A 27,028-nucleotide genomic window follows, 5' to 3' on the forward strand; every position below is an offset into this window, starting at 1 on the left:
ATACTTGTTATTATTTGATTACAGTCATCTCAGTGGGTGTGAAGCAGTATCTCATTGTGGTAGAATTAGGGTTAGGATTTTAGGAAAGCCTGAAAAGTCAAACTGAAGAAGCCACTGAAGGTTTTAAATCAAGGCAGAGATGATCAAAGCTATGTCTCAACAAGGGTTATGTACATGTCTTATCTAACCTTTAAGCTCCAAGTTCCTTGGGCTTGAGGGGCAAGATCCATGTCTTCACATTTTTCACTTTTATAGCACACTGAGGCCATTTGATATTTGTTACAAAAAGTGCAAACATGCAAGAGGCTGTCCTCCATTTTATTTGATGCACCCAAGGGAGTTTATGATCTTGCATATAATATAGGAAAAAAAGGAAACAGGAGCTGGTTTTAAAAATAGAAAAACTGTGTAGCCTATCTTTGTAAAATTAAAATTTTGCATTTATCAAAACCATAGTATGTATAAGCACCTTTAAGGTCCCACATCATATTAGATGAGCACACCTACTAACAATCCCTCCCTGCATCCCTCCCCACTCCTGAAATCCACTCCCAAGGCAGAAACATGAACTCGTCAGTGTTTCTCGAATGTAAAGAACGTACACTATGTATAGAGTTTGCAAGACTTAGTTACTCCCTGCTTTCTACAATGGAAGAAGAGGACTTAGCACTCTTCCCACAAGCCTCCCATCACCATGTGCTCATTCTCTCTGATTCACCATCCCCTCCTTGATGGTAACATCCTCTCCTCCCGGCTGAATCCACAGCACAGCATCTACATTAATATGACTACGAAAATGTTTGTCATAGCTGAACCACACAATAAACCACAGTCACATTTCCTTTCTTATAGATTTTAAATTTTCTTTGGACGTTAAGAACTGCCTCTTTTTCAATCTCTATTTGCTTAGGTACTTGTCACTAAACCATCCTCAAATATTCTAAAGAAACTAAACATCACCTCTAAATTCTTGTTTGTGTTCTTTGTTCTCCCTCTTCCTCTTGTGGAGGGCACCTCACCTGCTGCGAGTGGGACTGGTTGCCCTCTAAGCCTGAGGCACAGCCACTGTCCTGTAAGCTCCCTACACCATCATCCTATAAATTCCCTTTGCCTCTCTCAATGCTTTTAGGTCTCCTGCTTCCCAAATTCCAAGACTTTCTCCTATTTTCCTTTTTTTTTTTTTTTTTTTTTAAAAGCACCTCCTTCAGTAGATTCCTGAGAAAGGGTAAAATAGATTTTAAAGATCGTTTAAAGTCTGAAAATGACTTTATTGCAGTTGTTGGAAATCATTTTGCCTTAGAAGTTTGAAGACATTGCTCCATTATTTTCTGTTTCCCACCTGAAAAGTTCAGACATTCTGGCTCCCAGTCCTCTCTAGGTAACATGTGCCCCCCCTTCCCCAAACCCCTACAACACACACTGCCCTCTCTGGTAGCCTTCAGAATCATCTTTTTCCTGGTGGTTATCTAAAATTTCACAAGCCTGTGCCTTGGAGTGGGTGTCTTTTCAGCCATAATGCTGGAAACCAATGAGCCTTTTTTTAAAACAATTTTTTTAATGTTTATTTTTGAGAGACAGAGTGTGAGTGGGGAGGGGCAGAGAGAGAGGGAGACACAGAATTGGAAGCAGGCTCCAGGCTCTGAGCTGTTAGCACAGAGCCCGACCTGGGGCTCAAACCCACAAACTGTGAGATCATGACCTGAGGAAGCAGGATGCTTAACTGACTGAGCCACCCAGGCGCCCCACTCATGGGCTTTCTTAATCTACAGTCACAAGTCTTTTGGTTCTTGACATTTTCTCTTTAAAGACTTATAAAGTCTTGCTTTTTCTACCCAGATTCCTTAAGAATTTTGTTTTTCTTACTCTTTTGCTGGGAATACTACCATGTGGAATTAACCCTCTGATTTTTTTTTAATCTTTTAACCCATTTCCCATATTTTTGCCTTTTCTGTTTGGCTAAGGGATCTTTCTAACTTTGTCTCTACTTCTGTTGATTTTTTTTTCTTATTTTTTAATTTCCAGGAGCTTTCTTGTTCTCAGAATATTCCTTTTGACTGCCTCCTGTTTGTGTTTTATAGATGTGAAAACAATGGACATTTTAAGAGTTATCTTCTGGTCTTTATATCGCCTTTGTTTCCGAGTTTCCTTTTGTTTTCATTTCTGCCTTTCACTTTAGAGGTGTTCCTGAAATGTCCAATGATTGTTCATTTCTCATTCTACTTAAAACACTACATATGAAATGTCCAGAATAGGCAAATCTAGAGAGACTGGAAGTATTTTAGCAGTTGCCTGGGAAGGGGGGAAGGGGGTATGTAAGGGTGGGCAGGAGGGGGACTGCTAATGGGCAGAGTTTCTTCTTGGCGTGGCAAGATGTTCTAAAATTAGATTGTGGTGATGGTTATAAAGCTGAGCCTACACTTAAAAACTACTAAGTTGTACACTTTAAATGGGTGGGTTTTATGGTCTGAAGTTGTATCTCAATAAATGTATGTTTTAAAAAACAACAAAAAAGTGAACACTAAACAGATGACTAGATGTCCACTGTGTACAAGCGGGCTTCACTGTCCCAGGGACTGATTAGGGACCTTGGCTTTTAGAGAACCCCCAACGGTCAGTATCTGCAGGTTCTTCTTTTATACCATTTTCCACTGAAAGAAGTATTTCCGTACTCTGCCTAGATTGCGTAAGCCTGGTTGTCAGTGTTTTGGACCAAGCAAGTGAAAAGGACGAGGCAAAAGATGAGGAATCATTATTCAATACATAGAATTTCACTTAATCCTTATTCCCTCCAGAGGTTTTATCAAACAGGCTCAGGATGTGGGGACAGCCGGAGCAGTTGGGGGGTACAGTTATATTTTCTCCATCTTCCCTCCCCCACTACATAACCTCTAATGCTCATATTATTTTTGTAGTGTTTATATATTGTTCTGTAACCCTAATTTTCAACTATTTTTCTAATGTAGTGAGTCCCCTTAATGTACAAACTGAATGATTCCTCCATTTGGGGAAACTGTCTTCTGGCATATTTTGAATTAATTTGTTTTGTTATTTTAGGGACACTACTAGCTAGTCTTAAGCTCATTTCCTTTGTTCTCTGCATTTATCATTTCTTTTCTAACTGCTTTACTCTTCCCTACCCCTCATTTGTTTTGATTAGCTCAAACCTTTCCTCCATGCTAGAACTTGATTTTCTAACTTGTCTATATTTCTAATATATGACATGTGATGGTGTGGTTTGGATTCTCATTTTATTTAATTAATTCCGTAATCTCCTTCTCCACCTCATTTTTTTCCCATCATCTTATCTTTGAGCTCTTATTTTATTGAATTTATGCCCTTAATAATATTTTTCTATGATAAACTGGGTAGTTTGTTTTTGTTCCTTGAGTACTACTTTCTTCCAGGCTGGATTCTTTTCTCTTTCACATGCCTTTTTCTTCTTCTTATTCTATAACGTGTTTTTAGAGTTGCCATGCCATTTCTTTTCATCTTGCTCACACTTCACAAGGGCAGGCTGCCCACACTACATATTTGCTCAGATACCATGAGTGAATTATCTAGGAAGCTGTCTTCTCATCTTAACTACAATTTTTCCTGTCTTGAAGCTGAATTTTGAGTGCTGGATGTTATCTTCTACTCAGTTTTCTATAACGTGAGGCAGAAGAAAAGGGAGGCAGGGTAAGGGATATGCTATCCCTGTAATTTAATCAATAATATTCAGCTGAAATTTAATAAATGGTTCAATAGATCCAACTTTCAAAAATTTCTGGCCAGGGCTTATGTATCTCATTAGAAATCAGACAACACGATGATGGTAACAGTCAGCCCCCTTGGCAAAGCCCAGTAGGCAACAGCCCTCATAAACTGATAAAAAAGTAAAAAGTTCTGATTGGGATACAGGGAAACTAGCATTCTATTGGTAGGTATATACATATTCTTCCAATTAGAACTTTAGTTTGGCAGTGTCTGTCAACTTCTTTTGACGTAGGAATTCTACTCCAGGAATCTAGTCTACAGGAACTGTTATACACATATGTAGTTATATAGTACAAGGTGTTCATAATAACATTATTTATAATCCTGAAAATTTGATATAATCTTCAATAGGGAATTAAATAAACCATGGTACATGGAATGCTTGCCCAATATTCATCCCATCCCTGATAACCAGACTAATTAAATCATGGTGATCCCATTCTCTCTCCCAGTGATTAGCTTAGGAAGACTCAAGGGAAAGGACTGCTGCCATCTCACTAACAGCCTGAGGATAAGAACCAGGAAAATCAGTGAGAAGCACAGCTACACCTTGACTATCTATCTGTATCTAGAACCATACAATCTCTGCTATGTGAGATAATCAGCTTCCTGATTGTTCAAACCAATATAAACAGAAGTATTCTTAATTAAGGATGAAGATATACTAAAGACATCATGCAAGAAAAATTAGATTATACAAACAGTTAAAGGTGTTCCTAATAAGTAAAAAAAAAAAAAAAAAAAAAAAAAAAAAGTAAGTTATAAAGCAGTGATAGTATAACCATTTTTTGCTTTTAAATTGCAAATAAGTGATATGTATGGACAAAATTAGACTAAAATCTGTCAGTAATGGCTGCTTCTTTGATAGGATTACTAGGATCTTGAACTTCCTATATTTTTCTACTATTCAAACTCTTACATATTCTTTTGTAATAAACACGATAAATATTTTTTGCATAACTGTGAATGTTTGAGAAGGCCAACTCTAACATCAAACAAATTAATCTATCGAATTAACTATTCCCTAACTCGTTTAAAATTTGACATGCTTTTTATGCTAAATTCTTAAAGTATGATAAAAGTGCTAGGGAAGAAACCACTATCACTAAGTTATGGTGGAGGAATGAAAACTTAAGTTGCAGTTGCCCTCTCACGACAAAGTTCAAATTAGTTTTATACTACATCGACTGAAAGAATTCCCTTCTCCATAGCTGCCTATGCCCTGCACTCCTGGGTCTGCTACCTAAACCAGAAAGAGGTACTAAGGCAAACAGCAGTCAGCATTGGGAGTGTGAAATATACAAATGCTCCCTGACATTTGTCAATCCATTTGACAAACATTTCTGAAGCATTTGCTATTTGATTTCACTCATCATCTCACTCAGTTCTGACAATAACCCTGCAAAGTGCATATTAGTATTGTTCTAACAATATCACATATGAGGATCTCTGAAGTTAAATAGCTTATCTAAGATCACTTGACTACTAAGCAGTAAGGAGAGGGCAGGAACTCATTTTCTGACCCTCAGTTTGCGTAGCCTTCTAAAACCATCCGATGATCTGCATTCAAGTTACCTCTTACTGGCTATTCGAGGGCTTAGGCAAATCACTTAATCCGTCAGCTTTCTAGTACCTTCACCTAGAAGATGGTGAAAACAGGAGTATGCCATCAGACTGCTGTGAGAATTAAATGCTTTAAGACACATGAAAATGCTTTAAAAGTTATTACTTTTGCATATTACTATTTCATACCCCTATGTGATGTTAAATAAAATGTTTTGTATTATAAGTTGAGTATTTTTAGCTATAGTCCCTCAGCACCTTTTTTGCAGCCTACTGAAGTTTAAGTGACATCAGAGAAATCTAACTTTTTTTTTTTTTAAATCAGCACATAGCCCGAGGCGGGGCTTGAACTCAAGAACTGTGAGATCATGACCTGAGCTGAAGTTGGGATGCTCAACCAACTGAGCCACCCAGGCGCCCCCAAATCTAACAACTTCTTGATACAGGACTAACTTTCAATGTCCCCCCAAATAAGCTAAGTATTGGCAAAACCTGAACCCCTATAATTTTCATTTTGACTAGGTAGTATATTAATTTGGTTCAAATTTCAAGACACCAAAGGGTAGTTGGTGGAAAGTCTTCTGAGATGGGCTCCAAGCTTCTCAGATTCTCCCCCGCAGAGATAACCAATGTTTTTATCAGTTTCTTATGTATTCTTCCAAAGTTATACAGGTATATCTATCCTCTCCTGCTCTCTTTTTACACAAATGGTAGTATCCTACACACATTTCTTCACCTTGCTTTTTTCCATTAACAGCATATCAGTAAATAAATGGCTGGTTGTTTTTTTTTTATAGCTGCATTAAATTTAATTTAATCCTCTCCTTATTAAAGGACATTTAAGCTATTTTCAAAGCTACAATGAGAAATCTTACACATTTAATATTTTGTAGGTATGAAAATATATCTAGTACATAAAATCTCAGAAGTGGAACTGCTAGGCCAAAGATGGATACTTTTAATCTTTATAGGTATTATTAAACAAGAATTTGAACCAATTTATATTCCCATTGGCGCTTACTTCCCCAAACCCTTATCACTATGTATTATGAAACTTATATATTTTTTTCAGTCTGCTAGCTGGAAAATGGTATTTCCCTTCCTATAATTTTTAGTTTTACTTTGTTACAGATCCTTCTGAGAAGGGATAAAGTGCTGACAGGTGCAAAAACAAGGTGACAATAAATTTATTCTGCAAATCTCAAAAGATTCAAAAGGCAAATTTTATAATAAATTTTTACAAAGCTCTTTTTAACCCAGCAGAACATAATAGGCATTGCTCTAAGACATAGTTCAGGCTAAACAGAGAAACAGGTTAAAGCAGGATCAGAAAATATATGCATATTAAATTCATGGTAAGTTACTAAGAGAAATTAAGGATAGTTTCTCTGTTTCCCTTGAGTTTTAAAGTTTGATTTTTTTTCAATTCAAAAATATTAGGAATTTCTGTATAATAAGTTCTGCTAAAATGCTTGTTTTGAACATTGAAATTTGTTCCAATTTGACTGATATATTAGGGAACAATATGAGCAATTTAGTCTGTGAGAAACACTAAGTGAACACAAAAGAACTACACCCAATTGCACTAAGCAGTATGTGAATACACAAAACATGCACATCCCTCAAACATCTACCAGATAATCAAGGTAGTGTGGTACTGAGATAAGGATACACATATAGGTCAATGGAAAGAAAACTAAAGATCATGAATTTACGATCAACTGATTTTTGACAAGAGTGCCAAAATCACTCAAAGGGGGGAAAATAGTGTTTTTAGCAAATGGTTCTAGGACAACTGGCAAGCCAGGTACAGAAGAATCAAGTTAGACCCTTACCCCCATGGTACACAAAAACTAACACAAAATGGACCAAAGACTCGAATGTAAAACCTAAAATTATTTAACTCTTAGAAGAAGACAGAGGAGTTAATCTTTATGACCTTGGATTTGGCCATGGATTCTTAGAAATGACCCTAAACGCACAACAAAAGAAAAAAACAGATGAATTAGATTTCATCAAGATTAAAAACTTTTGTGTTTCAAAGGACACAATGAAGAAAGTGAAAAGACACCCCACAAAAAGAAAGAATGTGCAAATCATGTATATGATAAAGGACTTGTACTTAGAATATATAAAGAACTTAATAATAATAAACACGGCAAATAATCCAAATAAAAAATGAGGAAACGATCTGAAGAGATATTTTTCCAAGGAAAATATATAATTGCCAATAGGCACATGAAAAGATGCTCGAGGGGTGACTGGGTGGCTCAGTCGGTTGAGCGTCTGACTTCGGCTCAGGTCATGATCTCATAGCTCGTAGGTTCAAGCCCTGCGTCGGGCTCTGTGCTGACAGCTTGGAGCCTAGAGCCCGCTTCGGATCCTGTGTCTCCCTCTCTCTCTGCCCCTAACCCACTCGCATTCTGTCTCTGTCTCTCTCAAAAAGAAATAAACATTAAAAAAAAATTAAAAAAAAAAAGAAAAGATGCTTGACATCACTGGTCAGTAGGGAAATGCAAATAAAAAACACAAGGAGGTTAACACTTCACACCCACTAAGATGGTGATCATCAAAAGACCAGATAATAACAACTGTTGGCAAGGATGTGGGGGAATTGGAGCCCTCATACATTGCTATGTGAATGTAAAATGGTGTAGCCACTCTGGAAAACAGGCTAGCAGTTTCTTCAACAATTAAATAGGGAGTTACCATAAAACCCAGCAATTCCACTGCTAGGTATGTACTCAAAAAAAATAAATAAATAAAAATAAAAACCTATGTCCATACAAAAACCTGTGTACAAATGTTTGCAGGAGCTTAGCCATAACAGCAAAAAGTAGAAACCACCAGATGTCCATCTTGATGAGTGGACAGACAACATGTGGTTTACAGCCACACAATGGAATGTTATTCAGCCATAAAAAGGAATGAAGTAATGCATAGATGAGCTTTGGAAATATTATGGTACGTGAAAGAAGCCAATCACAAAAGATCATATATTATATGATTACACTCTTATGTCCAGAAGAGGCAAATCTATAGAACCAGTAATGAGAATTAGTAGTTGCTTAGGGCTAGGGGAGGGGAGATAAGGAATTGATAGCTAAAGGGTATGGAGTTTCTTTTTTGACTTGATGAAAATGTTCTAAATTTGACTGCAGTGATTGCTGCACAATTCTGGGGTATATTAAAAACTATTGAATTGCACACTTTAAATAGGTAAAGTATATGGTATTTGAATTATATCTCAATCCCTCCCTGACTTGCTGGAGGAGGGGTGGATGGGGGATGGGCTAAATAGGTGATGTGTATTAAGTATCAACTGTTAGGATGAGCGCTGGGTGTTACATATAAGCGATGAATCACTAAATTCACTCCTGAAACTAAAATTACACCACATGTTAACTAACTAGAATTTATATAAAAACTTGAAACATAAAAAAGCAAAAACAAAAACAAACAAAACAAAATCCCATCTCTCAGCTCTCTTAGTTTCCCTCATGTGTATGAGTCACATCTTCCATATCTGGTCTTTAACTTCCTGTCAGATTTCCAACAAACCTCCTTTACCACTTCATAATTTACAAGTGGCAACTCTTCCCACACCTACTTCCAAAACCAAATTTCAGGGTTTTTTCAAAGCAAAAGTACCATATTCATTATAATGTTTATAAATTTCTTAACTATTTAACATATATAAAACTGAACTATCATTTTTATTAAGTTCCTATCTTTTTTTATGTGTTACTGTCAAAGTTTTTGAGTGTTATGCCTCAAGCCTGTCTTTCCTCTAGGCTCTGTGTTTTTTATTGCCCAATTTTGCATAGTGCAGGGATTTCAAGGAATACATACGCCACATTATAGAAGAACTTACTGTGGAATGACATGACAACATCTCCCCCAAATATACCATTACCCGAAACACAGTTCAAAGCTGGATAAATCACCAATCCAAACTTATAATGTTTCAACTGGTCTTCACTATTTAAAAATTTCAACTTAAGGGGCACTCAGTGGCTCAGTTGGTTAAGTGTCCCAACTCTTGATTTCCGCTCAGGTCATGATCTCACACTATTGAGATCCAGCCCTGAGAGGGGCTCCATGCTGAGCGTGGAGCCTGCTTAAGATTTCTCCCTCCCTCTTTCTCTCTGCCCCTCCCCTACTTGCATGCACACATTCTCTTTCTCTCAAAAAGTAAGTTACAAAATTTTTTAAAATTTCAAACAAAAATGCTAAAAGAAATAAATGCCATTAGGGATACTATAGTAATGACGTGGGGAAGTTTTCTTTTTTTTTTTTTTTTTTAAAGTTTATTTTGAGAGAGCAAGAGCGAATGCACACACGTGCACGGGCAGGGTGAGGGGCAGAGAGAGAGGGAGACAGAGAATCTCAAGTAGGCTCCTTGCTGTCAGCGTGGAGCCCAACACGGGCTCAATTCCACAAACCATGAGACCATAACCTGAGCTGAAATCCAGAGTTGGGCGCTTAACTGACTGAGCCATCCAGGCTCCCCTGGGAAAAAGTTTTCAATGTTTACATTCCTATTTTCTAGAGACCTTATCAACACCAGAGGATGGTTCTGAAGGGGAACAAACAATATTCATTGCAAAAGGAAAAAGTCAGTAATTTATGGAGCCTAGTGACCCAAGATGCTTCCTCTGCACTACTTGGGCTGTTCCTTTCCAAATCACAAAAAATACCACTTTTATTTCAGTTTCTATGGCTTCATTCATTTCCCTAACATGGGAGTCATTCCCTTTTCCCTTCATCTCACCAAATCTCACACTTCTGATCGAAATCCTTTATAGGTCATTCCCCCCCTTCCAGCTCATTCTTCATTGGTTTCCTACCTCTCTGAGTTCCAACAGCACTTACTATATGATTTACACAATTTTAATCTCATATCGTTTGCTCATTTTATTCATGTCCCTTGAACGTACAGCTCCTCAGGGAGAGAATCATGGCTAATATTTCAGAATCCACAAAAAGCTTGCACAGCATGGAATACAGAGTAAGAGCTCAAGAAGTTTTTGCTACTGGGTGATAAACAGGACAAAATAATGGGCACCAAATAACTTCACAGTTTTTTTAGTTACAATGTAACCATTTTTGTTAGGAATGATTTGAATGCGTTTCAAGAAGCTAAAATTTTAACTTAGCTGTGTTGAATATATATACATATATACACGTGTGTGTGTGTGTGTGTGTGTGTGTGTGTGTGTGTGTGTATGGCTGCTAAGAAAACAAAATCCTGTAAAACCTCAGGTGTCTTACCACAAAGAAGCTAAACAAGAAATTATAGCTGTTTCACTAAGCGTTTTTAGACTGTAGACCCCAATTCTACATTATAAGATGTATGGAAGCAGTTTTATTTGTAGCAATTTTATCACAGTGACAAATCATCCCTGAGGAGTGATTTTCAAAGCCTTCTTTTGGTAGCAGAAACCTTTTTCTCAAACAAACGGCTAGGTGGAATCCTACCATACAGAAGAAAAGGAGAGCTGAACTTGCGAAAGTGGAAGGAGGAACCTGTAGTTCTCCTCAAATGCATACCACCTCTTGCCTGTCCCCAGTCCCCAAATGCAGTGGGCCCTTAAGGCATCCTTGAGAACCATACAGTGCTGAAAAACACTCAAAAAACAATCAGCAAGCTGCCATGAATAGAAAAACACTAATTTTTAAAATGTAAAGTTTACTAATCACTAAAATGTAAAGTTAAAACTTACCCATTTCTACTGAAAACTCTCAGCCATGCTTTGATGTTTGGTCCTAACAAACACAAACAAGGTACAGTAGTAAAAGTAGACAAAATAACTGCAAATAAAAATGTTTCCAACACCAGCCTAGGAAAAAAAAAATCATTAATTTTTTAAAAAGCATTAAAGATTCATATACACACATAATCTTTGTTTCTTAAATACATTTAATATAAAAACATTTTCTTACACTTTACTTTGAAAGATAACACAAGTCCTACCAAAATGATAACTATAAAAAATGTATTGAAATGCAAGCTCTTAAAAAACAATCTAGCAAGTATCTGGCTTTAAAGATAGAATTCAGAAGTGTTAAATGCCGTGTAATCCATACGACACTCCACTACGAGAAACCCCTTTTCTAGATAATTAACTTTCTTCCTGAATAGGCTCTGGAACTTTCTTTTGCAACCACTGGTTCAACTCTAGCTTGTATTGGAACCACACGGAAAGCTAGATAAACTAAAATTAGGGGGCTGCACCCCTGGAGTTTCTGAGACCTGATAATTTGCCTTTGATAAAATGCAGATGCTGCTGGTTTTAGAACCACTGCTCAAGACATTCATCCTACTCTAAAATGGATTAAAAAGAAACTACCATTTCTCATTACAAAGGTCTTATCCTCCCCTCTCTAGGAATTACCTGTGAATTTAGTGTGTATATAAAACTATACACATAACTATGTGTGCGTGCGTGTGTATCCCATGACTGGTTTCACCGTAATCATTAATCACTGCTAAATGAAGTTTCCCAATCCATGATGAACATATATAGGAAATATTAATGAATTGAGTTTTTTTAAAAAAACTGGTCAGCTCTGAAAAAGTTTTGAGTTAAATTTTGCCTTTAAACTATAAACATTAGCTTATTAAATAATTAAATGCAGGGATATATTGACTTTTCTTGAGAAAACAAACTCTTTTCAAGCACTTCAGAATCACATTTACTAAGAACTGATATGCTAACTGTAACTAATTTAGACATGTCATTATAGTAAATTCACTCACAAGTCCTAAGGGCCACACATTTATTGGTATAGTATAGTTTCTCATCTACCTCCCCACCCCCCACATGCAATGCAGTAATAGAAGGCTAGTTGATAGGAGCATTTAATGAATTATGTCATTCTACCATTTTTTAAAAGAATAACACTACTAAGGAAAGGCAATGATGTCAGTATCCTTCTGTGATCCAGTAATTAAACACCTGACAGTTCTTCTCTAATCACCAACAGATTTAGTCTTTGTTTAGTATTAGTAAGCGAGCATTTTAAAACATAATTGCCTTGGGGCGTCTGGGTGGCTCATTCGGTTGAGTGTCCGACTTTGGCTCAGGTCATGATCTTATGGTTCGTGAGTTCGAGCCCCATTTCGGGCTCTGTGCTGACAGCTCAGAGCCTGGAGCCTGCTTCGGATTCTGTGTCTCCCTCTCTCTCTGCCCCTCCCCCACTCACGCTCTGTCTGTCTCTCTCTCTCTCAAAAATAAACATTACAAAAAATTAAAAACAAAACATAATTGCCTGAAGGTAAAAATTTCACACTTACTCTATGAGTGGTGCTCCATACAGAACAAAAATTACATGAAAGAAGAAACATGACATAAGAAAGTAGATACAGCATTTCAAAAACCTGGTTACCTAAAAAAGAAATAAGAATGATTTAAAGACTCAAGACAATGCCTAGAGGACAGCAAATGCTTCCAATTTATCTACAAACACAACTTCTTCCCATGGGTGAAACAGCTGAATATTCTTTCCTTTGAGTAGCCTGAAGTCAGATCCCATGTCTGGCACACATTCAGGTGCATGGCCCTCTATATAGCTCCACACAACAGCCTACAAGTTACAAACCAACCCTCATATTCCACCCACCCAATCAGCACTAAAATCAAAAAGCATTTCTGTTCCTAGGGTATCGAGCTATGTTATTAATCAGTATTTATAAAATATTTACTGACAACAGGATGCTAGAATACAAAAAAACCCACACAGTCCTAATTATGTGATACATGAAATATTTGCAGAAAATAATAATAATTCTTTTCATTTAAAAACAAAATTCCTAAGAAAACTGTACCAATACTAAATTAATCCCTAAATCATATTCATGTTATTATATGATCCATTTGAAAAAAGACCTGCGTGTCCGCAAATCAGAGTGGGACCTACTTGATTTGAAGCTTAAAAAGATCTAATTATAAAACACATGTTGAGTTTTTTAATCACAGAGCAGTAAATGTGTTTTAAATTACCTAGGACAGCTTACATATAGTATTGGATAACGTTAAGTGAGGACTTTATTAAAGTAATAGTTAAGTGTTATACGCTAGTAAACATTTCAGAAAGTAGATTCTAACATCTGAAAATTCTAACACTGTTCAGTCAAGGAAGGCCATGTTTAAAACAAAGCTACCACAGAGGCTTTTTTTGTAATTTCTGAGAAACCCATTAAGTTTCTTTCAGAAATGCAAAAAAATAAATGAAAATAAACTAAAATGTCTTCTAAAGTTTAAAGATAGGACTACTGCATCATGTATCTATCTTCAATGGTGACTTAAAACATGACTATATAGGTTCACAATGCTATAGTATCCACTGAAGACACCCTAATTCCACAGCTGATGCATGGCTAGGATCTATCAAACATTGTAGGCAGCCTTCCAGCAATAATAGGCCACTGATTTTGGCGGCGGGGGGGGTGGGAAGCATGTCCTCTACTCACTGTAAATAACCCCATAATGACATGACTAATACTTCATTCTTTCATTAAAAGAAACACCATCTCTATCTAAAAATCAGTTATCAAGAAATAAGCCTTACCTTATATGATAATGAACTTCTTTTAGAGGATGCATTTGGTTTCACTACTAAATATAATACTAGATTGACGGCAGTTACAAAAACAGAACAGATGCACAACCATGTCAAGTGTGTTTCCAATATTGAGAAGTTCTCCAAGAAGAATGATGGAATGAAGATGCTTAGGATAATTGAAAATATGCATAAAAGATGAGTATACAGTAGTCTCTTGATATCAGTATCTTTCATGGTGTTTTCTTGAGTGGCTATCTAATGAAAAACAAATTAAGAAAAGAGCATGTGCAATAATGACCTTTTCCATTGTTTAAATGCTCCAATGCCTAAAAGTATGTACCAATTTTCTATGTGCAATAATGTATTAGTTTCAGAGTATGAGAAGATGCATATGTACAAATTCACATGTAGAGTAATATGGTTCAAAAAGCTCTCAGAGGCTAAAAAGGACAAATTTACGAATATCTTAAACATTTGTAACTGGTTTCTGTCAAAGGGTCATGTCCTAGGCCCAATTAAGGGGTCTGGTTGTTTGGTTGTTGTTTTGTTTTTTCCCCAAAATCACAGAGGTGAAAACAACATGCATGGATTAATGATTTGCTCTTATTGGAAATATAACCTATGCATTCTAAAAACCCCACGAATACACTCTGGCTAAACTGTAGGTATTCCTTTTTTAACCATTGTGGACCCCTGTCTAACCCCTGTCAGTAGTTCACACCTTCTGGCAAATGACAAGTGATGCCAAGTGCACACCTGAATACTCAAATGGTGGCCAGTGTAATCAAGAAAGTTCAAAGAACATTATGCTAAACTAAGGCAGCCCAATGCTCCAGAAGTACCAAAATGACAGTGTCTGTTACAGGTGCTAGGTTCTAATCAAAACTAGAGCATAAATGGAAGGAAAAAAAAGTCTACTTTCTCTTTTTATAAAATACACATTATATGTCATATATATATAACAGAGCTTATACATAACATTGGCAAATGTTAAGCAAGGACTTTATTAAAGGTAATAGTCCACATGTTACATTGTGGTGAATATTCCAGAAAAACAAAAGGGCAAGGGCAGGCCTTATTCTAACAGCTCTGAGCTAATTCGCACTGTAATTTTCAAAGGCAAATAGTCTACTGATAAGGAAACAGGCTAGGACACTTTAGGAGGTACGTCCAAGGTCCCAAGCTCTCAAGCGCTAGAGCCATGTCAGTCTCACCTCTTTAATATAAAGATATACAAAGAAGGTGAAAAGGGAAAGTTTTGCATAGCTCCTACCCTCTGCCGGCTGAGGGGCGGGGCAGAGGATCTGGAATACAGGGTCTTAAGAGCTACCTCACTTCCTCGGGCATTTTTCTGGGCCACTCTCAGAATCCCAAATGACATGAGCAGATTTGGATCTAATACAGTGAGCAAGTACCCAAACTCAAATGTTTACTGAATCAACGAACGAACAAAAAAGGAAGAGGATGGATTAAGTGCCCCTCCTGAGAAAGAAGCCCGGGGGGTGGACCTTGGCGAGCACGCGAGGACCCCCATAGGGCGCCCCTCGGGAGGCCACGGCCCTGGCCTCCGGCATCTGACCTGGCCCGGGTCCGCAAGTATTGAGGCTGGAGAGAAGGCCTTTCTGGGCGGCTCGCATAGGAGCCTTCCCGGAAATCGCGGGAGTGGTCTCTACAGCCCCACCCCAAACTCGGTCGCTGGGGATTCTGCCCAAGCCTCAGTCGGCGCGAGCGTGAGGAACGAGGAACAAGTTGAGAGGCATAATCAAAGAGCACCGGCGGGGAGACCAGGAGAAATGGAGGGTCACACACAGAAAGTCGACTCCAAAAGAGGGCCGGTCCATCAGGGCAGCCCCTGGGTCACTCCGGAAGGGTGGCGTCCGAAGGGATGGGGCACAGACGCTGACGGCCACATGGGCAGTTGGTGGGGGCTGCTTGCACCCCCCGGAGGCTCGCGTGCCGGGAGGGTTCGGCTTGGCTTACCTACTCTCCCGCCCGCGGAAGAGAAGCGGGGGTTACTACCTGCCACCATCAGGTACGACCCGCCGCCCTGACCTTCGCGCATGCGCAGGCCTGTGGGGGCGGAGACCCAAGATTGCACAGCCAATTGCAGAAGTGGAGGGGCGGGCAATGGGAGCAGCCTCGCTTCCCGCTGGCGTTTAATTCCTCCCGCGGCTTTTCAGGTGTGGGATAGGCGGGGCGTGGGGCGGAGGGGCCGGAAGTGGGTTTTCGTAACCCGGAAGGGGAATATTTTTCTGGCTATTGTGTTGATATTTTCAAGCTGCTGCAGTTTCTGTGGCCAAGGGAACCGTCGGGGAAGGATGGTGTGCGAAAAATGTGAGTTAAGAGGCCGCATCTTTGGGAGAAGGAGGCTAGGAGGAGCTAACTGGACTTCTTCGGGTCCTTGTCTTTTATTTTTCTTTCAGCCTCAGTTCTCGGGTTCCAGCCTCTGTCCTCTTACCCTTTTTGACCATTCCTGTCCCTCCCCAACGATCGTATAGTCGTTTTGCGTTCAGAGTGGTCTCAGTTTTGTAGACATTTGCGTATTTTCTTTGCCTTCCCCTCCAACCCGGGATCTTATCCCATACAGTTCTTGACTGGCTCCTTCGCCTTACAGACCCTCAGGGTTGGACTGGATCTTAAAAGTCCTAGAGTTGCCAGATTTAGCAGACATTTAAAAAGAGGAATACCTTTTTTCTAGAAGTATGTCCCATGCAGTATTTGAGACATGTCTTTGCGTGCTCTTCCTCACTACTGAAAGTACTTTTGACTGACTTTTAGGACATGACAGTACTGTTGTTTTGAAATTAAAACATTCGTTGTTTTGAAATTAAAAATTCACAGGGCATCCTATATTTTAACTAGCTACCCTAAGTTAGCATCCTATCCAATGGCTTAGATACTCTGCATGCATACCTGTGGTATTGAGGCAGGGTTCAGAAAGTCTCACCACCTTCAAAGCAGTCTGTGTAAATGTCACTAACTTTTAGAAAGGGCTTTCCACCCTGTAGTCGCCATCTGGTGATTCTAATGCAAACCCTTAAGGTTTCTAGAAAGTTTCTTACGATTTTTTGATATCCTCGACTGTCTATACGTTTTAAAACGGCTGTCATATCCCTAAGTCTTTTTATTCCTCAGCCTCTCTGGCTCCTCTAGGCAAGGTTTCAAGTCCTCTTATCTGTGTTAACATTAACATGATGAATTTTGTTTATATCCCCCCCCCCCCAGTAGATAAAACTTTGAACACAGGCACCCATAATTTTGAATCACAGTTCTTATATTAGGTAAAAGAATAACCATGGGCAAGTTACCTAATATATCTTGGCCCCAGTTTCCTCATCTGAAAAATGAGAATAATACATAATTTATGGGGTTCAGATAATGTAGGTAAAGCCTGATATAAAAGTGCCTTCGCGTATACTCAAAAACTGGTTATTTCTATCATAACCCCCAGTATGTGGCACTGAGAATTAAACTCTCCTTCATTTTATGAGGGGTAAAGTGGAAATAATGTATCCATTTTTCTATGCTTTATATCATCATCTCACATTAAGCTTTAAAAAAATTGTTGACGGGTGCCTGGGTGGCTCAGTCAGTTAAGTGTCTGGCTCTTGATTTCAGCTTGGGTCATGATCTCACTGTTTGTGAGTTTGAGCCCCACATTGGGCTCTGCGCTAACAGTGTAGAGCCTGCTTGGGATTCTCTCTCTCCCCTCTCTCTCTGCCCCTACCCTACTTGTTCTCTCTTTCTCAAAATAAATAAACTTAAAAAAATTTTTTAATTAAAAAAATAAAATAAAAAATTATTGCAATGTAATTGACATAGGTACAATTCACCCATTTAAAATATATCATTTTGTTATTTTTAGTATGTCCAGAGGGCTATGCAACCATCACCACTATCGATTTTAGAATATTTTCATCACTCTGAAAAGTACATTAAGCTTTTTGACATTGATGTCCTTTAATTCTACTCTATCCTGTACTTAAGCAGTTTTTTGGTTTTGCTTGTTTGAGTAAATATGGCTTACACATTTAGATTATGCACCTTCCGTGATACCTTTTCTCTCATGTAGTGTAGTTCTAAACATATAAATTTGTCTTTCTATGTAACTTGTGTTAATTTTGTACATTTTAGCTTTAGAGGACAGGTATGCTGCCTGGTTTAATTTGTGTGATATGCTTTACACCGTAAGTGCTTTTTCCCAGGGAAACTAAGGATACTGAGCAAATTGTGAGAGTTAATTTCCTAAGGTACATAAAAATTTTGAGGACCCAGGACCTGATGTGGTATTAAAATAAATACACATAGTTGGTTCTGGGACATGCTATGTGTTATAAAAGGCCGTTTGCTTTTCTACTTCCCTGCATGTCTGAGAGTCCAACTCTATTATTTCTTTGTTCTACTGCCTTTCTACCTTCTATACCATCTTACTCCTCAAATAAAATTATACTCTTTTTGGGGCGCTTGGATAGCTCAGTCGGTTAAGCATCCAACATCGGCTCGTGGAGTCGAGCCTCACGTCCGGCTCTGTGCTGACAGCTCAGAGCCTGGAGCCTGCTTCGGATTCTGTGTCTCCCTCTCTCCCTTCCCCTCCCTGGCTCATGCTCTGTCTCTCTCTGTCTCTCAAAAATAAACAAACATTTAAAAAAAATTTTAAGTATACTCTTTTTATTACATATTTCTTATCCCCCATCTATCAACTCATTCCACTCACCCTATAAGTAAGCTCATATCTCTCCTATACATAAAGGTAGACTCTCAAGCAACTACCTAGCTCTCTCTTTGCCTTCACGGTAAATTTTTTGAAAGGCTTGGTTATTTTTGTTGCCTTCATATTTTGTTACTTCTTAGTGCTTTCCAAACTTTCGCTATGCCCCACTACTGGAAGAACTTTCAGAAGTTCACTGGAGGTCTCCTAAACACCAAATTGAAAGACCTTTCTCTCAGTGCTTGTCTATGCCTCTGACTTTGAAACTTGGTGTAGATTCTCTTTGAATTTACTTCTCCCAGTGCTTCTTTACTGTTATAATATCCAAGTTTCCTTATTTTCCTTATCCCCTTAAAGCAGACGTTTCCCAGTGATCTATATCTGACCTTCTTTTGACTCTTTTTGGAGTTTTAAAGAACAGTTGACTCTTTGTTTTAGAAATATCTGGCTTCAAGTAGCAGATCCATGCCAATGAATGTCTAATCCACATCTCCAGCTGACTTCTCTCTAAACTAAGCACCAATAGAAAAATTTTCTCTAAACAATACTGGGACCCTCCATCTGGTTGTTACCTAATGGTTTAGTACTTCCAAGACTGAATGTGTCGTCCTGCTTCACAAACCGGTACCTTCTCTCCCATCATTTAATGGCATCACAATCCTCCCAGTCACCTATTGACAAAGCCTCGATCATCTCTCATTCATTCTCCTATCCCTTTGTGAACCTGCATCCAAACACTTGTATGCCCTGCTTATTTTACTCTCATTCAACAGCTCCGACTTTCCCTAGCCTTTCAAATACCCTACCTGAGGTCTCCATCACTCTGAGTTAGACTAATATTATCCCCTACCAGCCCCTTTCCCCTCAAACCGTGCTCTTCCAGCCTTTGGCTCTTCTCAAAAATGTCCTGCATGTGTGTGAAGACCAGTAGGAAAAACTGCACAAATGAACCAGTTGGTACCACTAAAAGAGTATATTTCCTGATCTCCAAGATCTTTAATACTATGCATCAATCTTTTTTTACTTCTCTTTAGTCAGCCCCTCACCCTTTGTCTCTAGTGACTATTCCAAACTCTTCAGTGCCTTAAACTTCCCCCACCTTCATCTACCCCATCCTCTGTTGACAAATAGCTCCTTACAGGTATAAGAAAAGCGAGGTAATTAAATGGGAACATTCCCAACATTTCATCTTACTTTTACTATGCCCATAATCAGTTCTGCATCCATACCCATTTACTTCTTTCCCTTTATTTTTTCAAGGAAAATCCTATTTGTGTTCTTGTTGCCATCCCTCCCTGCCTTTTTCAGGTCCTTTATTTGTCTCTCTATCTTTTGGAATCTTTTAATCAGCTCCCCTTCCATATAAAAATGCTCAATTAAATCCTAACTCCACCTTCCATTCTTGCATTTTGTCACCTTTTCTTTTCATTCATGCAACAAGTATTATATTCCTACCAAATGCTAGATAGTAGGACCAAAGGGTAAGTATTTTGTCTTACTATCCTTCATCAGTATGCCAGGACATGGCTTAGAGTAATCACAACAGATATTTGAATTGAACCTAATATAAGTGTACTGTATCATTTCCCGAATTTAAAGCCTTTAATGCATTCTCAGTGAGCAGAGAATAATTCTGGCTTTCTGTGTTTGGAGCCTGGCATTCAGGATGACGCTCTACAATGAGGTCCCAGCTTATCTTTCCAATTACATTTTCACTTACCTTCATTACTCTTTATCCAAACCAAAATACTTTGCATGCCCATGAGCTTCCCATGCCTTTCCTCGGGATACGTCCTTTTTCTAGTTTGCCTTCATCCTCTCTTCTTTTTCTTCCCAAGCCCATTGTAACATGCAGACACTCTCTCTACTGCCTTCTCCAGAAACCCCTGGACTTCCCTAGCCAAGGTTATTTCTTCCTTCATGGTATTTCTTCTGGTGCTTAAGTTGTCAATTACTATGCTTTTTGTTTTCTAGCTTACATTTTGGTTTGAATGGTTCTTTTTCAGGGGTATCTACCCCCTTTAAGAACCTGGAAAAGCTATGGACTCTTACAAGAAGAAAAATGGATATACAGTAGTTTGGTATACAACTTCACCTTGTTCATTTGTCTTCTGAGGTCTACCCCTGGAGCCCAGGTTAAGGATTACTATTGAAGAAAATAGCATGTTGTAGGTTCCTTGAAAGTAGAGCTTTATCTAAATTACCATTTTATTTTTCTCTAAACTTTGCATAGTGGTTTATGTATCTTAAGTGCTTAGTATGTTTATGGAATAAATAGATCTATCAGATTTGTTTAAAGTATACAGGTACAGGGAAAGCCTATCATAAGCCATTGTGCTGTACAGATTTTACTGAGAGTCAGTTATCCATTATCCACAGCTAGTAACTTCAGTCTCAGTTCATAGCCCCTACCCCAGCATGAAAAGTCTCCGACTGTAATAAGATAGTTGATACCATTGTGAACTTTAGGCACAAAGTAGTGTATTTATTAGACAGTAAATCCTAATTCCCCTTACTGTACTATCTTGTTATAACAGGTGAAAAGAAACTTGGTACTGTTATCACTCCAGACACATGGAAAGACGGTGCAAGGAATACCACAGGTATTTTTCCTTTTTAGAAAATAGAAGTTGAATCAAATATTTCCCGTGACTGATGTTTTAGCCTTTACACTATTTGTAAAAGGAAATGTTTTGTGCACAAAGTATTTCATCTGTTAAATATTAAAAAACTCTAGATCCCCCCCAACAATTTAATATCTTCTTCTATTTAGTTTTCTTGGTTACATGTTAGAGGTTCCTAATCTATGAGGTAAGAGATAGCAAAATCATTAAATGATTTTCAACCAATGAGTATATCATAGTAATTGATTTGATTCAGCTTTATTAGAGTATATATTTAATTCCCCCTTTCTTCACCTGACTTTTATATTCTTAAATCATTTACACTGTTTTCACTTTCATATCATTATATACAGTTAAGATGTTTTCAAAGGGAAAGAAAAGAAACACTTATACTCTATTCAGGGTCAGTGGCACCAAAGTAATGGCTTCTAGATTTTACAATAGATAAATTAAATGCAGACCCGTTCCTAAAGTCCTGTTTTGAGTCTGAGAAATAAAATGATGATCCAGAATTTTATTGTTTCATCATAAATGTTTCCTTTTTAAGTGGTGTCTTAAAAACATGGCTATTAAATGAAGATTTTGAAAATGTTGATATTGGCTAGTCTATTGGTAGGAGGTCTAAGAGTGAACTCTTTAACAAATTGTTAAGTGGTAAATGTACATGTTACAGTGAAATGTGCAGAAATAACCCACTAAAATATGTGTATATTTTGATATAGAAAGTGGTGGAAGAAAGCTGAATGAAAATAAAGCTTTAACTTCAAAAAAAGCAAGGTAGGTAAAGGAGCAGCTACATCGTGGAGACATAACCTTCCATTCTTTTTAGTGTTAAGCATACTGAACTTGGTGTGTATCATTCTGTCGTGATTTAAACAGAGTCAGGTACCAGCATGCAAAGCCAAGCTATTTGTTATAACCTGCCAGTTTCACCCTGATCCTCCCCACTCTATCAATTTGTGAAGATGTTACTGCTCTTTTTTACCAGAAAACATGACTTTTATTTCATCTCATTCTTTTTCTTTTCTGCTCTTTTCTTTTCTTTTCAAAACGATGGTTTGTGGCCTTACCCCCCCTAAAACTACTTTGCAGTTTCATTCAAGTGCTTCAGTGTGGTATGCAATAATACTGCCTGGTTTGTGTTTACTGTACGTTATTTCATCTAGATCTTCATTATTGTACAAATTGGAGGCAATAGAGAGATGTGGACAGATCAGAAGCTCTGGAGTCAGACCTAAATTTGTATTTAGACTCTGTCACTCTCTTACTCTGAGACCTTAAGGAAGTTAAGCCAGTTTCTCGACTTCTCTGAACTTTATTTTTTCATCTAAGAGTGGAGATAAAAATGTCTCCTACCCTAAAAACCACTTTTTGACACCATGCTTTATTATTCCCAGTCTTAAAAATTCCATGAACTCTTCCAGCTGCCATCCCATTTCCTTGCTTCCCTTCACTTGCAAAACTTGCAAAAGTTTTCAAAAGCCTTAGGCTTTCTCAATGTCTATAAGTTCCATTCTCAACTTCTGCCACTCCGATCAGGTCTTCAGCCCCATCAATCCCTACAGCTGCTCTCACCTAATGGCAGCAGGATCACACCTAATGACCACTTCTCTATTCTTATCTTGATTAACCTTTCAACAACTCTCATTTTTGCAACCTGCTATTCTCTCTCTTTTTTTCTTCTCTTCTCTTCTCTTCTCTTTTCTTCTCTTTTCTCTTCTTTTCTTTTCGTAAGCTCTACCTCCAGTGTGGGTCTGAACTCACAGCCCCAGGATCAGGACTCGCATGCTCCACTGACTGAGCCAGCCAGGCACCCCTGCAACCTTGTATTCTCTTGGCTCTGGGGTACCACCCTCTTTTCTCCTCCCAACTCACCCGTTCCTTCTCAGTCAAGTGCCTCTGGACTCAATCCTAGACCTTTCTCTTTTTTTTTCTATTTACAAATATATAATCTTTCCTCAAGTGACTTTAGTCCAATGACTTGAAATTCAAACTGTGTGTTAATAACTCAGATTTATATCTCCTGTCCTGACTTCTCCTTTGAGCTCCAAACATATATCCAACTGCCTACTTGTCTTACCAATTTGATGTCTAATAGGCAACCTCTTGGTCCTTGTCTTCTAATCAGAGTCTTATTGCACCACTGTCCCATCCAGTTGTGCAAACCAAAAAGCGAGAATTCTGCACATTTTCCTCACTTCCCTTTCATCAGTAAATTCTTTAGTTCTACCAGCAAAATATAACCTGAATAGGCTTGCTTCACTGCTGTTACCCTGTTCCAAACCACTGTTATTTGGTAGATGCTGTAGTAACTTTGTATCTTTCTGCTTCCACTCTAGTTCCCTATAATTCAGTCTCATAGTAACCAGAGCAGTCCTTTAAAAGGCACATAAGTGCTTTTCTCAGAACCGTGCATTGCTTTTCTTTTCAGGTAGAATATAATCTAGGCCCCCTTCCACCTTCTAACAAGGTTCTCCATGATCTGGCCCCTCCCACCTCTCTGACTTCCAGTTGGACTACTCCTGCATCAGACAGGCCAAGCCCACTCCCATTGGCAGAGGTTTATGTTTGTTGCTCCCTCCTCCTAGAGCTCATCCTGCAGAGTTCACATAGCTGGCACCTTGTTGTTGCCAGGATCTAGCTGAAATGTCACCTCCTAAGGGTGGGTCCCTAACCAGCATCTGAATTAATGTCTTCCCCTCCTTCTCCTCATGTCTGCCACAGTGTCCTGTTTGAATTTTCTCTACAGTGTGTATCACTATCTGAAAACCATGTTTCTTCCTTTAGTTATTGTCTGTCTCCTCACTACAATGTCAGCTTGAGAGGGTAGAGGCTTTAGACAAAGTCAAGCTCATTTTTGGTATGTAAAACAGTAACAGGCACATAGTAGGCACTCATGTATATTTGCTGAAAGAATTAATACCTATTTCATGACATTGTCCCAAGGATTAGAAATAATAATAACGATAATGATAATAATAATAATGAAGCTTTTACTACCTGCAGTGCCTGGCACATAATGGTGCTTATTAAATAATGGATATAAAACAGCATAATAGATTTAATCTTCAGTAGAGCATCTCACTAAGTATTGCTCTGACTTATTGATGTCTTCTAAGACAGTTCAGTTATTATTAACTAAGTTGTAATTTTTACAGACTATACAGTTTCAGATACCTCCAGTTACTTTTTGCTCCCAGCCTTACTCCAATATCATTAATAAATAGCTATTATTTTTGGATACTCTAAATATCTCGCTTTGGAAAGTGTACCATTATATTGCATTGAATCTAAGATACCAAAATTTAGAAGATGTATCATTACTTTAATAAAGAAAAAGCTCTGCCATGAATTGTAAGATGTCAGACATATTAAAATGTGCATTTTAGGATTAAATACGGTTTTAAACAAAAGTAATCTCTAGACATACGGATGCAAACAAATCGAGCCTTATTAAAAAGAGGAATAGTGTCTATGCTATCTTCCTTTGTGCAGAGTAAGGTGACATTCTTTTCTTTTTTTGGTTTGGAAAAATTAACCTCTGAAAATAAGCTGTTGTGCCCCAAGAGAAGAAACCAGGTCTAGGACAGTGTTGGTATTCAGTACATGAGTATTGTTACAAAAGTTACAGCCAGTTTAGGGGGAATTATTTTCTACTCCAGCTGCTGTAAAATGGCATTTTTATATAGCGGAAACTCTTCTATGCAAAGGGATTGGATCAATTACTTGAAAATGTCAGCTAAAATAGGCAATCATTAAAAGATACACATACCTTACTGTAAGTCATGGCACATGACGTGTACATGCATTCATCAGTCATCTGGCACTGAGACAGGCCTTTTGAGTATGAGTCAACTGATAAGAGTTCTTCATCATTTTCCTCACATAAATCATAACCAGAACGCGCATTTCTGGTATCTTAAAGTAGAGCAAGAACTGACAACTTGTAAAGTGCCAAGTCCTTCCACTTATGATTTTGCCTGTATTTGGAAGTTGTCTCACCTAATTCAATGGCAGTTCAGTGATTCACATTTATCTAGCCATCCTAAAGCATTCTCATAGTCTTTCATAGAATTGGTCACTTTTTGCACCCACATTTCATCAGTTTCCATAATATTTAACTATATCATACAAATAGATTGGCAAATACAACTCGTAGAAACAGGTTTGGGATTAAGTACAACTGATAAGTGGTTTAGAAGCATGCAACTCACATGGAAGGGGTAGGGTTGTGCAGGAGCAGTGAGAGAGGGTAGCTGGTTGCAAGCGTGCTGTGCCTATCAACTGTAAAGTTTGACAGAGGGAACAAAGCATGGATTAATCCCATTTGTTGCCTAAAGGAAGTCATTTAACTGTTTCTTTTCTATTTTACATTTTTCTTTCTTTAAAAAAAAAAACAACTCTAGATTCGATCCATATGGAAAGAATAAGTTCTCTACTTGCAGAATTTGTAAAAGTTCTGTACATCAGCCGGGTTCCCATTACTGCCAGGGCTGTGCCTACAAAAAGGGTAAGTTTCTTTCAATACCGTTTTTCTGTTCATATCCAGCCTACTTTTGGCACTGACTTAGATAGCATAGAAAAGGAGTACCCTTTCATAGTTTCAGGGATCGATCCTGTTAATCAAGTGCTCTTTTTTCTAAGGCAGGATGACACTTAGAACCTGGTTCATAGTTTCAAGTCCGTGCTTGCTTTTTTCTCTTCTCTGATGCTGTTAAATTATGTTTTAAGCCTCAGGAGTGACTTAAATAAACCAAAGTGTTAATAGTAGGTATTTGATTGGTATTATGAGTTGGTATTATGATTTGATTGCTTACATGTTTTGTTTGTTTGTTTGTTTTAGGCATCTGTGCAATGTGTGGAAAAAAGGTTTTGGATACCAAAAACTACAAGCAAACGTCTGTGTAGATGTGTCAATGACGTTTCTGGCTTTCTATGTGATTTTACTTTTTGCTTTGAATTTCCAAGGCATAACATAGATGTTCAAGTTGAAAATAACACATTTTAAGACAGTTAATATTAAACCGTTGATTACCTGATCAGTATTTTTATTTTGCTTTCAAGAATTTCTAAACAACAGTGTAACTAGTTTTCTGCCTTAGTTCTTTTTCTCACAAGCGTCTTGTTGAATTAGCGTAAGTGGCAAATTTAATGAAAAATATTTTCCCAGTTCTCTATATGCTTTTTATTTATCATTATTCATATAATTCTGTTCTTCACCCTCTACTTTATTTATAGATATTACAGAAGTGAGAAGGAGATTACTGATTGATATTTTGCTCTGAATTTTTCATCAGACTTGTAACTCTTCCCTCACTCCCTTCTTGGTTGCATCGTTCTTAGAATGAGCAGTCTCTTTATTAATTGTAAGTTCACAGGGCATTGAAACATCTGAGACCATTATTGCCGAATCGTTCCTTAGTAATTAGCCCAGACCCCAGTCGTAAGTTGTAGTTATGATACTTTTTATTTGTTCTTGATGCCAAAGTGCCAGTCCCTTTCCTATGAGAATACAAGGGTCAGCCCATGTATGTCCAAATGAACACACTGGATTTCAGAAAAATACGGGTTATGCACATTACCTTGAATTGGAACAGTCACGAAAGCCAAAACAACAGTGTTTGTCCATGGTAGTGTGTAACAAATGAGTTACTACTCTTTAGGAAGGCTCCTTGAAGCAAAAACCAATTTTTTCCTTCTCTCCCCACCCCCAAAAATAAATAGAACAAAACCAACATTTTGACTCTTTTTTTATATATAACATAGACTGCTAAAAGACTACGTTGAGGTTCAGACAAAGATTTTTCTT

General features: G+C 38.0%; 3 protein-coding genes across 6 annotated transcripts in view; 2 read left to right on the forward strand and 1 right to left on the reverse strand.

The window, feature by feature from the left end:
* The window catches only part of PIGF (phosphatidylinositol glycan anchor biosynthesis class F), a 105,720-nt gene that overhangs the window by 17,294 nt on the left and 61,398 nt on the right, over window positions 1-27,028 (reverse strand). The window contains exons 1-4 of one of the 4 annotated variants that reach the window (XM_019413004.2): window positions 15,868-15,997; window positions 13,894-14,142; window positions 12,620-12,711; window positions 11,046-11,162 (exon numbers count right to left, since the gene is read on the reverse strand). In XM_019413004.2, coding sequence (XP_019268549.1) covers window positions 11,046-11,162; window positions 12,620-12,711; window positions 13,894-14,121 — 437 coding nt within the window. In that variant the 5' untranslated portion in view covers window positions 14,122-14,142; window positions 15,868-15,997. Of the gene's footprint in view, window positions 1-11,045; window positions 11,163-12,619; window positions 12,712-13,893; window positions 14,143-15,320; window positions 15,662-15,867; window positions 15,998-27,028 lie in introns of those variants that run through there. The other 3 variants (XM_053890663.1, XM_019413138.2, XM_019413284.2) reach the window with 3 other exon arrangements.
* CRIPT (CXXC repeat containing interactor of PDZ3 domain) lies at window positions 16,119-26,954 on the forward strand. Its single transcript, XM_019413675.2, has 5 exons — window positions 16,119-16,221; window positions 21,133-21,198; window positions 21,942-21,996; window positions 25,626-25,729; window positions 26,063-26,954. The coding sequence occupies exons 1-5, from the start codon at window positions 16,206-16,208 to the stop codon at window positions 26,125-26,127; spliced, it is 306 nt and encodes a 101-aa protein (XP_019269220.1). The 5' UTR covers window positions 16,119-16,205; the 3' UTR covers window positions 26,128-26,954.
* Window positions 25,640-27,028, forward strand: part of SOCS5 (suppressor of cytokine signaling 5) — a 127,632-nt gene continuing 126,243 nt past the window's right edge. The window contains exon 1 of the mRNA XM_019412847.2: window positions 25,640-25,729. The gene's annotated coding sequence lies outside the window, so the exon portion shown is untranslated. The remainder of the gene's footprint in view (window positions 25,730-27,028) is intronic.

The sequence above is a fragment of the Panthera pardus genome, unplaced genomic scaffold, assembly GCF_024362965.1.
Source record: "Panthera pardus isolate Hobbes unplaced genomic scaffold, ASM2436296v1 HiC_scaffold_25, whole genome shotgun sequence".
Taxonomy (NCBI): Eukaryota; Metazoa; Chordata; class Mammalia; order Carnivora; family Felidae; genus Panthera; species Panthera pardus.

What these genes read in the sequence shown, in the direction of transcription:
- CRIPT (XM_019413675.2), top strand. An exon ending in CGGTGCAAGGAATACCACAG is followed by an intron (nt 21,199 to 21,941) that starts GTATTTTTCCTT and finishes ATTTTGATATAG; the next exon opens with AAAGTGGTGGAAGAAAGCTG. An exon ending in GGGCTGTGCCTACAAAAAGG is followed by an intron (nt 25,730 to 26,062) that starts GTAAGTTTCTTT and finishes TGTTTGTTTTAG; the next exon opens with GCATCTGTGCAATGTGTGGA.